The sequence below is a fragment of the Rhea pennata genome, chromosome 12 (genome assembly GCF_028389875.1).
Source record: "Rhea pennata isolate bPtePen1 chromosome 12, bPtePen1.pri, whole genome shotgun sequence".
Lineage (NCBI taxonomy): Eukaryota > Metazoa > Chordata > Aves > Rheiformes > Rheidae > Rhea > Rhea pennata.
In genome coordinates, this window is record NC_084674.1 from 15,469,646 (window position 1) to 15,484,160 (window position 14,515).

At 49.7% G+C, this 14,515-nt stretch overlaps 1 protein-coding gene across 1 annotated transcript; it reads left to right on the plus strand.

Moving 5' to 3' along the window:
- The first annotated feature begins 309 nt into the window (after positions 1-309).
- WNT5A (Wnt family member 5A) lies at positions 310-14,272 on the plus strand. Its single transcript, XM_062585679.1, has 5 exons — positions 310-462; positions 3,653-3,786; positions 4,940-5,205; positions 9,701-9,993; positions 11,405-14,272. The coding sequence occupies exons 1-5, from the start codon at positions 457-459 to the stop codon at positions 11,861-11,863; spliced, it is 1,158 nt and encodes a 385-aa protein (XP_062441663.1). The 5' UTR covers positions 310-456; the 3' UTR covers positions 11,864-14,272.
- Positions 14,273-14,515: the final 243 nt, after the last annotated feature.

A 14,515-nucleotide genomic window follows, 5' to 3' on the forward strand; every position in this document is an offset into this window, starting at 1 on the left:
CGGCACCACCTGGGCTGCTGGGACGGATCGTCGCCCGCGGCGCTTTCGCTGCCGCTTGTGAAGATTTTTATTTGCTTCCGCACAATCACGCCCACGGGCGCTGTGTGCGTGTGTTGGGTTGGCTTTTTTTTTTTTTTTTTTTTTTTTTTTTGCCTCCTTCTTCTGGTGGTGGAGAGCCCTAATTACTGCGCTTGCTGATGGACCTTGGAAAGAAGGCTGCACCGGTGCCCCGCTCCGCAGTCGGACCCGCTCAGCCTGCGCCGGACAGCGCCGCCGCTCGCCCGCCGCCCCCCGCCGGCTCCGCGGGGCCCCGCGCGCCCCCGGCAGCCGCCGCCGTCCGCTGCTGGGGAGGACCCCGCCGGGCGCCTGCGAGCCGGAGTTTTACTGTCGCCTCGCCCTCTCCCCCCCTGCACCGCTTGGATTACTTGGCTGCTCCTGCTCCGTGATCCCGCCGCAATGGAGGTGAGTGCGCGGCGCGGGCGCCGGCCGCGGCACGGCGGGCGCGCAGGGTGCGCGGCCCGGCCCGGCCCTGCCCTGCCCTGCGCGGGGCGCGGGCGGCTCTCGCCTCGCCGCCGGGGGACCCACCGCTCCAGCCGCCGCCGAGAAAACTGCTCCCCGCCGTGGAAAAAGTGCTTTAGATTTTTTTCTTCTTTTTTTTCTTCTTTTTAGTTCTTTTTTATTTTTTTTTAATGAGGAGCAGGGCTGCCGCTGCAACGCCACTTGCTAAGCTCGGTCTGCCCGCTCAGCCCGTGTGCATCTTCCTGGCAGCGGCTCCTCACGCAAGTTTAAAGACATCTTTCCAAACTTTTCCTAGGAGGATTGCTGTGCAGGAGGTAAAAGGCGGCGCTAATGGTGGCCTGTACCTTTAAGGAGAGCTGGCTGAAGGCCAGTGGAGAACCTGGAGTACGAGACTTCCCCCCCCCCCCCTTTTTTTTTTAATTTTATTCTGAGTTTCTGGAGATTATCACTTTGCATCTGCAGAGGGTCCTGCTTGGGTCAGGAGGGGAGAGGCGAGGCTCCTGGGTGTCCCCTCGGCGCTGCGAGGACTCCATGTTGGAAAGGCTGTTGGCTTTTTGTTGTTTGTTTGTTTTTAATTGCCAATTGTATGCGAAGTTAGGTGCCCTCGGAGGGTCACGGAGAGTTCAGCGGGGCCGTTCCGCGGGCGCGGAGCGCCGGGCCGGAGGTGCGCGGCGGCAGCCGCGGGACGCGGCCCCTCCGCCTCTCCCGCCCGCAGCGGTCAGCGCGCTGGGGACCCAGCGAGCGGCTTTCTCCGTAAACCTGAAACCTGGCCGCCCCCGCGGCGGCCGCTGGAAGCCCGCAGCGGGGAGCAGCGGCGGCCGGGACATTTTCCTGGCGCGGCCCCGCGGAGCTGGGAGCCCCCCGCGGTTGCGGCCGCGTTTTACAGCCCCCCCGGTGCCGCGGGCCCCGCCGCTCCCCCCTCCCTCCTTCCCTCCCTCGCTCGCTCCCTCCTTCCCTCCCTCCCCGAGGTAGCGCTCCCAGAAAGCCAGATGCCTTCGCAGGCTTTCCAGACACCCCGTGTAAAACCGGATCACAGGCGATCCCACGGCTGCAGGATCTGTAAAAGAGCCCCTTTCCATCTGCCCGAGGGCCGCAGCGCTGCATGGGGTGCGCTAAATACCGAAAACCAACCTTCGCGGCCCCACAAAGTGCAAAATGGTGCTTCGCCCTCCCGACGCCGCTAGCCAGGACTCTCGGCGAGTTGATTTCTCTCTCTTTTTTTTTTCTTTACTTTTCTTTTTTCTTACTTTTTTTTTTTTTTTTTCTTGATGGCAGCATGTCAGCTGCCGAGTGCAGACGTGACCCGGGCGGGCAGGGGGACGAGCCCCCGCTCGCTCGCAGGTGCCTCCTCCTGCCCCGCAGCGCCGCTGCAGCGAGGATGAGGATGGTGCCGGTGACGGGCGGGAGATGCCGTCGGAGGGGCCCCGGCGCCTGGCGGGGGCTGCGGCGGCCGAGGCCGCCCCCTGTTGGGAGCGGGGCCGCACGGCTCCCCCCGGCCGCCCGCCGCGCCGCGCCGCGCCGCGCGGGGCCGGGGCGGAGGGACAAGGCCCCCGCGCGACGAGGCCCCCGCGCGACGAAGCGTCGCCGCTTTGGCAGTCGGGGCAGCGCGGGCCGCGCCGGGCGGGCTGTGTCGGCGGAGCCGCGGCGTCACGCAGCAGCGCGGGTCCCGCGTGGGCCGTCCTGCCACGCTCTCATTCGAGATTTATTATTATTTTTTTAAGAACTATCTGAATAGATGCAATTTAAAAATTGTCAGGGTGCCCCAGCGAGCTCCTAGCACACCTTGCTTAACACGCCGCTCGGCTTCCCCGTCTTCTGTAGGATTTATCCCACCTAAAACGCACGAGCTCTTTCTCCTCTGGGAGATTGGCCCGGGTTAGCCCCCAGCGGTAGAAGCAGGGGCTGTTAGAGCCGCCCGGAGGCCGGGGCGAGGGGCGGCTGCTGCCCACGGAGCTGGCGCGTCGCTCCGCGGGGACGTGTGCGCGGTCTGCGCGCTCACTGCGATTTTCAGTGTGTGTCCCGCCGGGTTGCGAGTTAGCCTAAGTTTGCTCTGCGTGCCGCGATAGCGATTCTCCCGCCCCGACCCTTGATAAGCGTAAATAAATTAAGAACACCTTGAATTCAGCGTCAGAGGCTTTTGGAGAATGAATAGGGAGCCCCCAAGTGTCGAAATGTCCCTTTTTATTATTATTTTCTTTTTATTTCCCTTCTTTCAAGGGAAGGGGAAATAGGAGAATTGCACTAGTTAGCAAGTTAAAGAGCGTCCTGCGCGTGGACGCGCACGGTGATCGCAGGGCCGGTCTGCGGGCAGAGCTTCGCTCCCGGGCCCGCTGCCGGGGGCTGCCGGCCGGTGCCGACCCGCCCGGCCCGGCCCGGCCCGCTGCGGCCAGGGCTGTCAGCACGGTGCTCGGGACCGCTGCAGCCCGTGTCCGACAGCGGCGGGGAAAAACGGGTTTGACCGCGGTGCGGAGGACCTCGGCGAGCCGGTTTAAGGGGCAGCTGGGGGCGTCTGTCTTCCGCCGGCGAAGGGGGAGGACCTGCCCCCGCGCCCGGGGCTCGGCCCCCGGCCGGGCCGGCTCCCCCCGGGGGTCTCCCCCGCCAAAGCCCGGCACGGGCCGCCCCCGCCCCTTCCCGTCGGGGCTCGCTTTGCAAACCCGAAGCCCCTTCTTAGCCAGCCGGGAGCGTTTAGTAGCGATGAGAGCCTGGGCTCACGCTGACCGCGGAGCGATGGGGTAATCCCGCGCGGGCCCGCCCCGCGTGGGCGCAGCACTTCCCCCCCCCCCCCTTTCCATCCGACGGGCGTCCGCGGCGGGGCCGGGGGCTGCCGCTGCCGGGGCCGCTGTGCTGCTCGCGGGCTGTGGCCCCGGCAGCGGCCGAGCCCCGCGGGTGCGTGGGCGGGCGAGTGGGCGGGCGCGTGGGTGGGTGCGTGCGTGGGCGGGCGGGTTTTCCGCGGGCGAAGCGGCGGCCGCGCCGTGCCGGCGTCTCGCCACCAAAGCCTCGGTGGGGAGAAGGGCAGGCGAGTCGGAGTCAAGTTAAAAGGGGCCCGGAGACTTCCGTTGTTTAAACTTGAATGCTCGAAAATGGTCTGAGAAGCAATAAACAATCTGCTCCTTTCTCTCCCCCCCCCGTCTAGAAATCCACGGCAATATTAATCCAAGGAGGTGCTTTGGGGACAGTTGGCAGTACAATGGCTTCTCAGTACCTCGTAGTGGCTCTGGCCGTTTTCTTCTCTTTTACCCAGGTTGTAATAGAAGCCAGCTCTTGGTGGTAAGCATCTTACATCGACTTGATTTTAAAAGGGGGTGTCAAGTTTTGCTTGATTAAATGTCTGTTTGCTCCTTATGTGCTTTATCTGTTTCTGAGGAAGTACTGCATGAACGAGACTGCAGGAGAGTAATGTTTTCGTTGTAGTATGTCGTGTAGCAAAATGAACATGTTTCTGGAGTAAGCGTAAATGTGAAGCATCTCCGTTGTAAACCTTAGTTTTTAGAATACTTTAAAGTAGTTTCTGTATGGATTTGATCATCCTTAAACTGGTGGAGTTACGTCTCTTCTGAGAGTCACTTCAACTCCCTGGAAATTTAGCATATGTAAGAGAAAATGCTGAATTACGAATAATGTTGACTACTAGATTCAAATTTACATTTGAATGTTTCCTCGACTTAAATGTGTATACATATATTTTGTTACAAAGAAGTACTTTTATATTTCTGCTTTAGAAAACTACCATTTTTGTATAGTGAACAATGTGGGGAGTTTTTGAAATGAGTGTTTCTCTGTTGTTTCAGTTGATCATTTCCAGATTAATGGGCATTTTTTTAATTAAAATGTATCATGTGCAGAGTAGCTTAAGAATTACGAAACAAAGCTGATCTTGTTCATAGTGAATATACTTGCCTCTTTTTCCTGTGTCAGTCAGAAGAAGCTAGAAGTAGTCTGTAGTAGTTTCTAACTTCTGGCATGTTAAAGATTACTGCATTTGCTTATGGTAGAACAGATTGAAAATCCATACTTAAATCTGTAATATATGTTAAAGTAAAATGAGTTTGGGGGGATTTTTTTTGTTTTTACTTTATGTATTTCTCTGGCCTTGCAGTTGTTTGGGGCTTCTGTTATTTTTTGCTGTGTCCATTAAAGTTGGTGAAAGATTGCCCAGATACGATTCTTCCAAGGCTTACCCACTGTCTGTGTCTTCAGCCAGTAATATATCGTGACGACCACACGGATGGGAACTAACAGCTTCTGTTCTGTGCTGTCTCTAAAACAAGAGTTTCATGTTTGTGTGGGCTTTTTTTTTTTCTTGAAAGCAAAAATAGGAATCGTGGCTCAATGCTTGCATGTAATGTACAGTTCTGTTTGAGATTTATAGACTAATTTTTTTAAGTCTTCTCTTTATTAATCTGAATCTTTTTTTATGCAGGTCTTTAGGGATGAATCCTATGAACCCCATGAACCCTGTGCAGATGTCAGAGGTATATATAATAGGAGCCCAGCCTCTATGTAGCCAGCTAGCAGGGCTTTCCCAAGGACAGAAGAAACTCTGCCAATTGTATCAGGACCATATGCAGTTCATTGGAGAGGGTGCAAAGACGGGCATTAAGGAGTGCCAGTATCAGTTCAGACATAGAAGATGGAATTGCAGCACTGTGGACAACAACTCTGTTTTTGGCAGAGTCATGCAGATAGGTAGGAAGCAAAATCTTTATGATTAAACTCTTGTCTAAGGATATGTATGGCACATTATGTTCTGCACTTGAAACTCTTGCCAGGTTCTTACTGAGTACTGTATACAATCAAGTGTTTTTAAAAGTTGGCAAAGGAGTTGAATTATTTTTAGCTGGAGGTGATTTCCCACCACTGTCCAGCCATGTGTCTCGGAAAACAAAGTAGGAACGTGTATCTGCATATGGGAACAGAGGAGAAAGAAAGGAAAACGTGGCTCTGAGTTCTCCTTTTAGAAAAAATGAAACAAAATAGAAGCAATCTAAAAAAAAATTAAAACCAGAAGTGTCTTGTAAAATTAAAGATGGCCATGTCTAGTCCCAAAGTTAGCGGCTGCATAATAAATTACTCTTGATCTAGAGGTTGACTGAAAATTGCTGCTCTATTAGTGTTTGTACACGATTCTTTCGTGTTTATTACCAGATAGGGTAGTGCTTTGCTCTTTTTGAGAAGGTTGGATTTATGTTAAAAATAATGTAGCACTGTAATCGGTATGAAATCAGTTCTATCAGGGCAGAATGTGTGACTGTCTTTGTAACTCATGGTTAATGTAATCATGTAGCTGGTAAGAGAGATGGATTCTGTTTAACATCTTGCTACAATTTGGTGGGCACCCAACCCTTTCCCTATCAGATCCTCTTTGAAATGTGCTTCTCCAATGCTCACGTGCTTCCTGCCTTTCTTGTTGTTTGAGGACCTCATCGCATTTGAAAGTCCCTGGCAAAATTTTAACCAGGGATACTGGGCTAGGTCCATGGTGTAACCTTCCTATGGCTTTCCTAAGGCTGATTCTGTGTATTATAAATCTGCCTTATTTTTCATAGGTGACAGCTGTGATATTTTATATAGTGAGCAATATACTGACAAACTCAGTGTTGCTTTTTAGTTTGAGATCTAATGTTAAGCTTTTATGTGCTTTTCTGTCCTGCTCTTAAAAAAGCGTTCTGAAATTAGATTCAGGCTAGGTTCATCTGTAAATTGGTTAACTCTAGTTAAGCTTGAACGAATACTGTCGATTCACATTTGGTCTCAATTTTTGTAGAAAGCTTTTATTTTGAGATTTTGAGATGAATAAAAAGTTTTATAGCCTAAAAATACCTTGTTGGAACAGCTGATTTCAGATGAATAGCCTTCCCCAGATTTTTTTACAAGCACAGTGTTAACCTCCCTCCGTAGCCTACCTGAGCAAAGCCCGAAAGCACACAAAATGGGAACAAGAACTTTTTCTGTTGACCTTTTTGTTCCAATAACCTAACAAATGTCAGAAAAATAACCTGTTTTGGTTATTCTAGGGCTTCATCTTCTGGCCCTTATTTATTATTCAAGTAAATGCGAATTAGCTCAGTGGGACTATTTGTGTGAAGAAATGTGCAGGACTGGCCCGCAAGTCGCGATGCCTGGCTCCAGAAGACAAGTTTCTCCCCTCCCCAATTATGACAGATCTATTTAAAGGTGGTTTCTTTCAAGTTGAATAACTTTGCCGCACCCTTCTCCTGGATATGATTGCATTAGTTGGATGTCTGCATAGCAATTCATCGTGTAATTAAGCCACTTATTCTAATTGCAGATGGAAGCAGGGTTAATAGCCACCTGCAAGCGTTACAGGCCCTAAAGAGTGTATTCAGGGAGAACGAGAAAGGTGTTGTGGGCAGCGGTTGTATTATTTCACGCTGACCTTCAGTAATGACCAGCGGTGGCTCGAGTGGAAGGAAAACACATGCTCTTGGAGCCCGGTTTGGTTTGGCTGTGCCCTGCGGTGTCGGGCACCGTCGGTTATTCTTCCCTCTACGGAGACGAGAGGTGATCGGGGTCCCAGTCCCCGTCCCCGGGAGGGTTTTGTCACCGGAGCCGATGCCGGGCAGCGCGGTCGCTCCCGCAGAGCGCAGGCGGATGGTAATCCTTCCAGGGTTGAGCTGGCAAAGTTAGCTAAAGCTGTACAGTTAAATGTCCCTTCGGGCTTGGAAACTTGCTTACGGACCTGGGAAGATTGGGGGCTGCTTTTCTCGGCTGCTCCGGGTGCCTGGTGGCTCCTCAGAGGGCGACGGAGCCTCGACGCCTTGCGCCATCTCCTGGCTTCCCATGGCTGGGGGCTGGCCCGGCTGGGGCCACGGAGCAGGACAGAAGCAGTAACGTAAAACAAAATAAGTGGATCCTCCCCCAGCAGCCCTGTGCCGTTGAGGTCGAGGCTATTTGTGCCTGCTGCCTGATTTTTGAATGCTTTTAAAGTAACAGACAAAGAGCATTTTGTATCTTACGGTCAGGTATATATAAAAAAAAAAAATTGCTCTGTTCTTATTCATATCAAGTTCCATTTCCATGTTTTTTCTATATATGAGAGAAAGGACTCGCATGTGTTTGGAATACGTTTCCTTGCCATGGCTACGATGGGGAGAGACCTTGTGGGAAAAGACAGATACGCTCGACAGTGAAGGAAAGCGCAGTTGTGCCTAAAGACTTGAAAAAAATTTCAGAGCAAGTCATCCATGTTGAACCATCACTCTTAGCGTGCTCCTGGGGTCGATGACTCTAGGCTGTGTTGGCCTGCAGCTTGAGGGGCCTTGAAATCTGTTTCAGCAGTTCATGTTATTTTACAATTTGCCTAATGTTCAAGCCTGAGGAAACTTCGGGGACAACTCTCTTCTCTGTTCCCCAGCCTTTCCTTCTCCTTCCCGCTAAGAGCAAGTGCTTTAAAATATGCTCCAAGATAATAATGAATAATAATAAGCTCAGTTTTATGAGGTTAAATCCTGCAATAAACGTCAAAAAAAGTTAATCGTGTGAGAGCATGAGCTGACTAAATGTGAAAAGAATAAACTGGAACAGAAGAGGCAACTTCTGTGGTCCAAAGCAGACCACGTTTCTTTCCACTAGACCTAGTGGAAATTTTGCTTAAGGAATTAATCCAAAAATGTGAGTTACAGAGCAAATGGGGAGCATGAAAATTCGTATGAGGTTCCCCCTGCTAGTTTGTAGTAGAGGCAAGGCGTAAGGCATTGTATTAAGACAGATCTCTTTTAACTGAAGAGACCACTCCTGTAACCCTTGATACTTAACGTTCATATAAGTACTTCCATAAGCAGGTGCCTGTGAGCATAGATGACCCTAAGTAGGGGGCAAAGGGCTTCTTCATCTTCCTTAAATCTGATCTTTCCCAACATAAGGCTTCTGATTTTGCCCATTTAAAAACAGTATCTCTTACTAAAATTAATCCATTTGATGACAGCTGTTAAATTAACAAAGCTGCTCTGAGCTTAGTGTCATCTTGATGTTAAATATGGACCAGCCTGTGATATTACTTATGTGCCAGAAGTGCCCAAAAGCTCTTATTAGTTTGGGCCTGTTACGGTAGGCCTTGCTCAGCTTCTGCCTCCAAGTACTGCTGCCCAGAATTCACGTGATGTTGTCCAAAACTCGGCCAACCTCTTAAAGACCTGATTTTACAAAGGTCCACACGGTTCCCTAAGCATCTTGTAAAACTGAGTTAAAAATGAGGTTGACAAAATGATTGGACTACAAATTAGAAATAAAAGTGAACTCATGTAAGTTGAAAACAATACGTTTATTTTTAGTCTGTTCTTAGTCATTCTGGGAGTCTTTCTTTGGAACAAAACCCCAGTGGGATACTGTCTCTTAAGATGAAAAGCAAACTTCAGGTGGGCTCTCTGGTACACATTTGGGGGTTTTTTTTTTGGAGTCTCTTCTAGCTGCAGAGAGAACGTGTGGCATCCTGGGAAAAGAGACAGAGGAAGACGGGCGCTAAGGAAGGGGAGGCTTAGTCACCGCCGAGAGAGTGGCGCTTGGCCGGCATCTTCCATTGGGGAAGATGCCATGCTCAAATTCAGTAATTTTCCTTTGGAAAGCGCTAAAGTCAAGGTTTTGACTTTCCATTTAAGGGAACCAGATGCAGGAGAAAACCTCCAAGCCATCCTTGTGCCAAGGTGGTGTTTTCTTTGTTTTTTTTCCCCCCCTCCCCGGTCACTTGTCAGGGAGCCTGTCGGCGGGCTCGCTCGCCTGCCCGGCGCGCGCCGGGTCGGCGAGAGCCCCGACGGCGCGGGGCGGGCGGCCTCCTTCGGAGCGGGGCGAGGAGCCGCGCGCCCTCCTGCGCGCCCTGGGTGCCCGCGGGCTTCGCCGGCGCTGCAGCTTTAAACGCGGTGGGACGAGCGCGCAAAGCGCATAAATCATGCTGGCGAAGTAGTAATTTAAGGAGCAGGCTTTTAAAAGTTGTATTTAACATGTATTTTTTCTTTTTGAGAGAGAGACAGGGAGCCTGTTTTCTTTTCTCCTCTCCTCCCAGCACGTCGACGCGGTGGTTTTAACCCGTGACCGGCGGCTGGCGTTGGCCCCGCGTCGCCCGGCCGCAGCCAGCTCCTGGGCGTTGAGGCGCGAGGGCCGCGGGATCGCTGCCGAATTTCGGGGCTCCCCCCGCCCCGGGTAACGCCGGCTCTGTGTTTCCCCGCAGGCAGCCGGGAGACGGCCTTCACCTACGCGGTGAGCGCGGCCGGGGTGGTCAACGCCATGAGCCGGGCCTGCCGCGAGGGCGAGCTCTCCTCCTGCGGCTGCAGCCGGGCGGCCCGGCCCAAGGATCTGCCCCGGGACTGGCTTTGGGGCGGCTGCGGCGACAACATCGAGTACGGGTACCGCTTCGCCAAGGAGTTCGTGGACGCCCGGGAGCGCGAGCGGGTCTACCAGAGGGGCTCCTACGAGAGCGCCCGCATCATGATGAACCTGCACAACAACGAGGCCGGGAGGCGGGTAAGCGGCGGGACGCGTCGCCCTTCCCCGGGCCGGCGCGCGGCGGCAGAGCGAGCGGCGGCTGCGTCCGCGCGTCCCTCGGCCGTCCGCTCCGCGTTGGCCTTCTCCTCCCGGCCGCCTCGGTCGGGCCGCCCAGCTCCCGGTGGATTTTCCGCACGGCAGCGTTTCGTTGGCGTGTGATCCCAACCGGTGCAGCGTGCATGGAGGGACGAGGGACGGGCGGCGCTTCCTCGGCCGGAATATTGTTGCAGAATTGTTCTTTTTTTTTTTTTTTTTTTCTCCGCTGCTTTAAGAGGATGTGAAAAGCTCCTCCATGTTATTAGAAAACATGGCCTTCTGTGGTTAAACATGCCGTTATGGTTTCTTTAATCTTGGAAATGCCTTAAATGAATGGGTGTAAACTTTTCTTTTTTAATAGTCTGAATGCAAAGAGCCAAAATCATTATTTTCCTAGAGCTTGAAGTGCCAGGAATAGTCAGCTGGAGACTTTACACTTGTGTCCTAAGGTGAAGAAGGATGAAAGATAATTGAAAATTAATAGTATTTAAATGTGAGAGGAGGGTGTCTGAAAGCAACAGAACGGCCAATTTACTATTAGCAAGAAGAAAAATGACACTTTCACAGTTGCCTGCGGAGACTCTAACAGTTTTTTTCCTTCCTTGGCTTCGTTTTTGCAATGCCATTTGGCAGCGTTAAAACTTTCTCTAACTGCTGGGTGGAAGTTGTCTACGGTATCATCTAATGTGTCAGACCCCAGGATTTTTGGGGCAGTGTCAACACTGACTCTTATTTCTGTTTGTATAGGGCAAATGACTGGTATTTCCCTGCCAAAGCTTTGTAAAGAGGATATTGCTGTGTAGCGCTGTCTCCCACCCATGGGTGTTTGGGGCTTTCTTCTTGGATGCCGGCTCTGGTGGAGCGGTGTCGGGGAGAGGAGGAGGGTGCGGGGCTGAGAGGCGGCTGCAGCTGAGGCAGCAGCGAGATGACTCTTAACTCCTTCCCTAATTGCAGCCCCGAGCCCAGATCAGCAGGGAGAGTAACTGGGGGTAGAAAATAACGGGAGGTTTTACATTGCTCAATGAAACAGCAAAATCCTTTGCTGGCACGGGAGCGAATTCCTGCGACTCGGCTGCAGTGTGAGAGATGCCGCTGCCGGGGCGGTCTGTGCGGCGGGGAGAGGCTGGGGAGGGCTGCTTCCTCCTCCTCCTCCTCCTCCTCGACGTGTCACAGGGGTGCACATGCGTTGCTCTCTCTCCTCCCTCCCAGTGTATTTCAGGAGGGGAGAGGGTGCTGAGCTGTGTATTTTGGAGGGGTGCAGGGGAACGGGACAGAGGAGAGGAAATGTGGGGAATAAATGCTCCAAAAACGGTGTTAATCCTCTGTCTCCCTTCTTGCTCTCCGCTTTCTGCAGACTGTGTACAACCTGGCCGACGTGGCCTGCAAGTGCCACGGCGTCTCGGGGTCCTGCAGCCTGAAGACCTGTTGGTTGCAGCTTGCCGATTTCCGCAAGGTGGGCGATGCCCTGAAGGAGAAGTACGACAGCGCCGCCGCCATGAAACTCAACAGCCGGGGCAAGCTGGTGCAAGTGAACAGCCGCTTCAACGCGCCCACCATCCATGACCTGGTCTACATCGACCCCAGCCCCGACTACTGCGTGCGCAACGAGAGCACCGGCTCCCTGGGCACCCAGGGCCGCCTTTGCAATAAGACCTCGGAGGGCATGGACGGCTGCGAACTCATGTGCTGCGGCCGGGGCTACGACCAGTTCAAGACGGTGCAGCGCGAGCGCTGCCACTGCAAGTTCCACTGGTGCTGCTACGTGAAATGCAAGTTGTGCACGGAGATCGTGGACCAATTTGTGTGCAAATAGGGGAGGGGCGAGGTGGGAGGAACTGCTGCCGCTTGCCAGCAAGGGGGTGCAGGCCCCTCTCCCCTTCCGCAGGACTATCTCCACTTTATTTATAGAGTCCAAGGAGTTGTCGTCTTCTTTCTTTCTTTCTTTTTTTTTTTTTTTATGGGGGGTGGGGGAAAGGAAAAAGAAAAAAAAAAGAGAGAAAAAAAAGAAAAATATAAAGGTTGCAAAGAGAAGTGCCTGGAACCCTCTCTGCATCCATCCCAGAACTCTGTGGCTTATATTTTTGGCAATAATGGGGGAGAACCTGAGAATATTTATTTTACAAAATAAAAAAATCTGACTTTTCTTAAAAACAATAGAGTAGTTTGAGGGGAAAATCCAGCATATCCTAATTTAGTCTCATGGGACATAATACATGTACAGTAGGCAAAGAAACCATGTAATGTGCTTGGGATGATAAAACAATTCATATGGATGTGAGGATCACGCAGATCTGTGCACAACTTCTGGCTGCGGACACTAGGAGTTAACAGAATAGGGCATAAAAAGCTGTTCAGTACATTTAGGCCTCTGTAAATAAGGGGTGGTATATTCACAAGGTTCATCACGAAGTGCAGTGTCAATCATGTATCTGAATGTGCCCACTTAAGTACACAATATTGTCCAAAGGTAAAGCGTGTAGGATCGTAAAGGCTTCAGCTGTGCTAGTCGTGATTCATTGGGTTTGGTTCCACAACCTAGCAAAAAAAAAAAAAAAAAAAAAAATCTACCCTGCTACCCTGACAGATACTAAAGGTGTATTTCAAGGCAGAATTTGTCCTGATTAGGTTTTCAACTAGTTGTGATGTTTGCACATCTTGTGCTACAGAGCACTGAAAGCAAATGAGGTCTCGGTTGCAGTGGTGCCCCGTAGCCTGGCTGGGGAGGAATCGCACGCTGCCGATGGTGACATTGCGTGCCTGCAAACAGTTTCACTCTACCAGCCTGGAAAGCCCATAGCAAATAAAATCCCTAAATCTGAAAATGCCTTAAAAATGGTGTGATAGTTGGCTACCTTTTGAAACACAGCTTGACAAATAACTCCTCTAATTTTATGAGAAAATAAATCATTAGCTATTCACTCTTGGGATGATTGATTCCTTTTTTTTTTTTTCCTGCAGATTTTGGGAATGCTTTCACTCAAGGAGACAATAGTTTCATATTTTAATAACATTAAGTGGCTGTTATAGTTCAATGAGATGTTGCAGCAATACCAAATTTATCATCCTATGTCTTTAATACACATGCTTTGGATAATATATTGCAGATATACACTACAACTGTTCAGACTATACTTGAGCAGTTTCATATATATGGGAAAACTGTGGTCTGCTGGTGTCTGATATTTCAAAGCTTTTTGTACATATATATTTTAATGATTTAAAAATAATAAAACTTCTAAATTACAGGGGCAGTTCATTCCCCATTTTCTTTTTCAGATCTCTTCAGGTTTTTAGATTGATTTAGCCTTTGTGGTGTTTTTAATTTTTTTAATTTAAAAAGAAAACTTTTATAATTGAAAGGTTTTAAGGATAATCACAAAGAAGCATGCCTCTTCCAGCCTTAGGACTTTCTTGGGTTGTTTTTGGAGGCAGTACCCTGCACTCGACTTGCTACCGATTTGGAGATCACTTATGTTTCACTTCCATGTGAGGGCATTATTGATTATTGCTGAAAGGAGACACCTTAAATCTAAAATGTGCTGCATTCGGCCCTTGGTTTTCATTGTTTGTAATGAAAATTGTTATTTGTTGAACAGTATGTGTTCTCCCTCCACCTCCTCCCCCTGGTGCTGCGTATTTGTGCAGCATTTGGTCGTTGGTTCAGATGCCTCTTTCCAACTCACACCCATCCAATACGTTAAAGAAATTGGTTTTACAGATATCAAATGAAGAAAATCTCTCACTTTAGCCTAGTTGTACTAACGCCTTAACTTTTCACGAGCCTATAAGCTGTATCATAAAGTTCATCTGATCATTTATCAGCTTCTTAAATGGCGCTTTATTGCTCTTAATTTATTGTACAAGGACATATTTACCCCTCAATTTCAGATGTTTGCAAAGAATATCTTTAAAGTAAGAAAAATAAATAAAGCACTAATTCATTGAATATGTCACTTTTGGTTTTTATTATGCAAAAACCATGGTCATTTTTTTCATTTGTTCCTTTTTAGTGACTTGTGTCTGAGCAGAACTGAAGCTAATGATCCCAGAACTGAAGCTATTAAAACGCTATTTAATGTAAAATATTTTACTTGTCATTCAGATATGTAAATCTTCTATGTCCTTTCCTCTGTTCTGTACATTTAATGTACATATTTCTGTCTTGCGTGATTTGTATATTTCACTTTTTTTTTTTTTTTTTTTTAAGAAAAAAAAAAGAAAGAAAGGATTATGCCATAATGGAAGATAGACTATAAAAATAAAACTTTGGTTTTATATTGGGAAGTGGTTTTAATTATCTTTCAGAGGAGGATTTGTTAAAACAATGAACAGAGTTGATTTTTAAATTTACTACGTGGTAAAACAGGGAAGTGATTTTGTGCCAAAAATACAAAGTACATCTTGAAGTTTTATTTCTATATTAAGAAGGCGTACAGATGCAACTACTTTTTAAAAAGAAATCTGA

What these genes read in the sequence shown, in the direction of transcription:
- WNT5A (XM_062585679.1), top strand. An exon ending in TGGCAGAGTCATGCAGATAG is followed by an intron (nt 5,206 to 9,700) that starts GTAGGAAGCAAA and finishes GTTTCCCCGCAG; the next exon opens with GCAGCCGGGAGACGGCCTTC. An exon ending in ACAACGAGGCCGGGAGGCGG is followed by an intron (nt 9,994 to 11,404) that starts GTAAGCGGCGGG and finishes CGCTTTCTGCAG; the next exon opens with ACTGTGTACAACCTGGCCGA.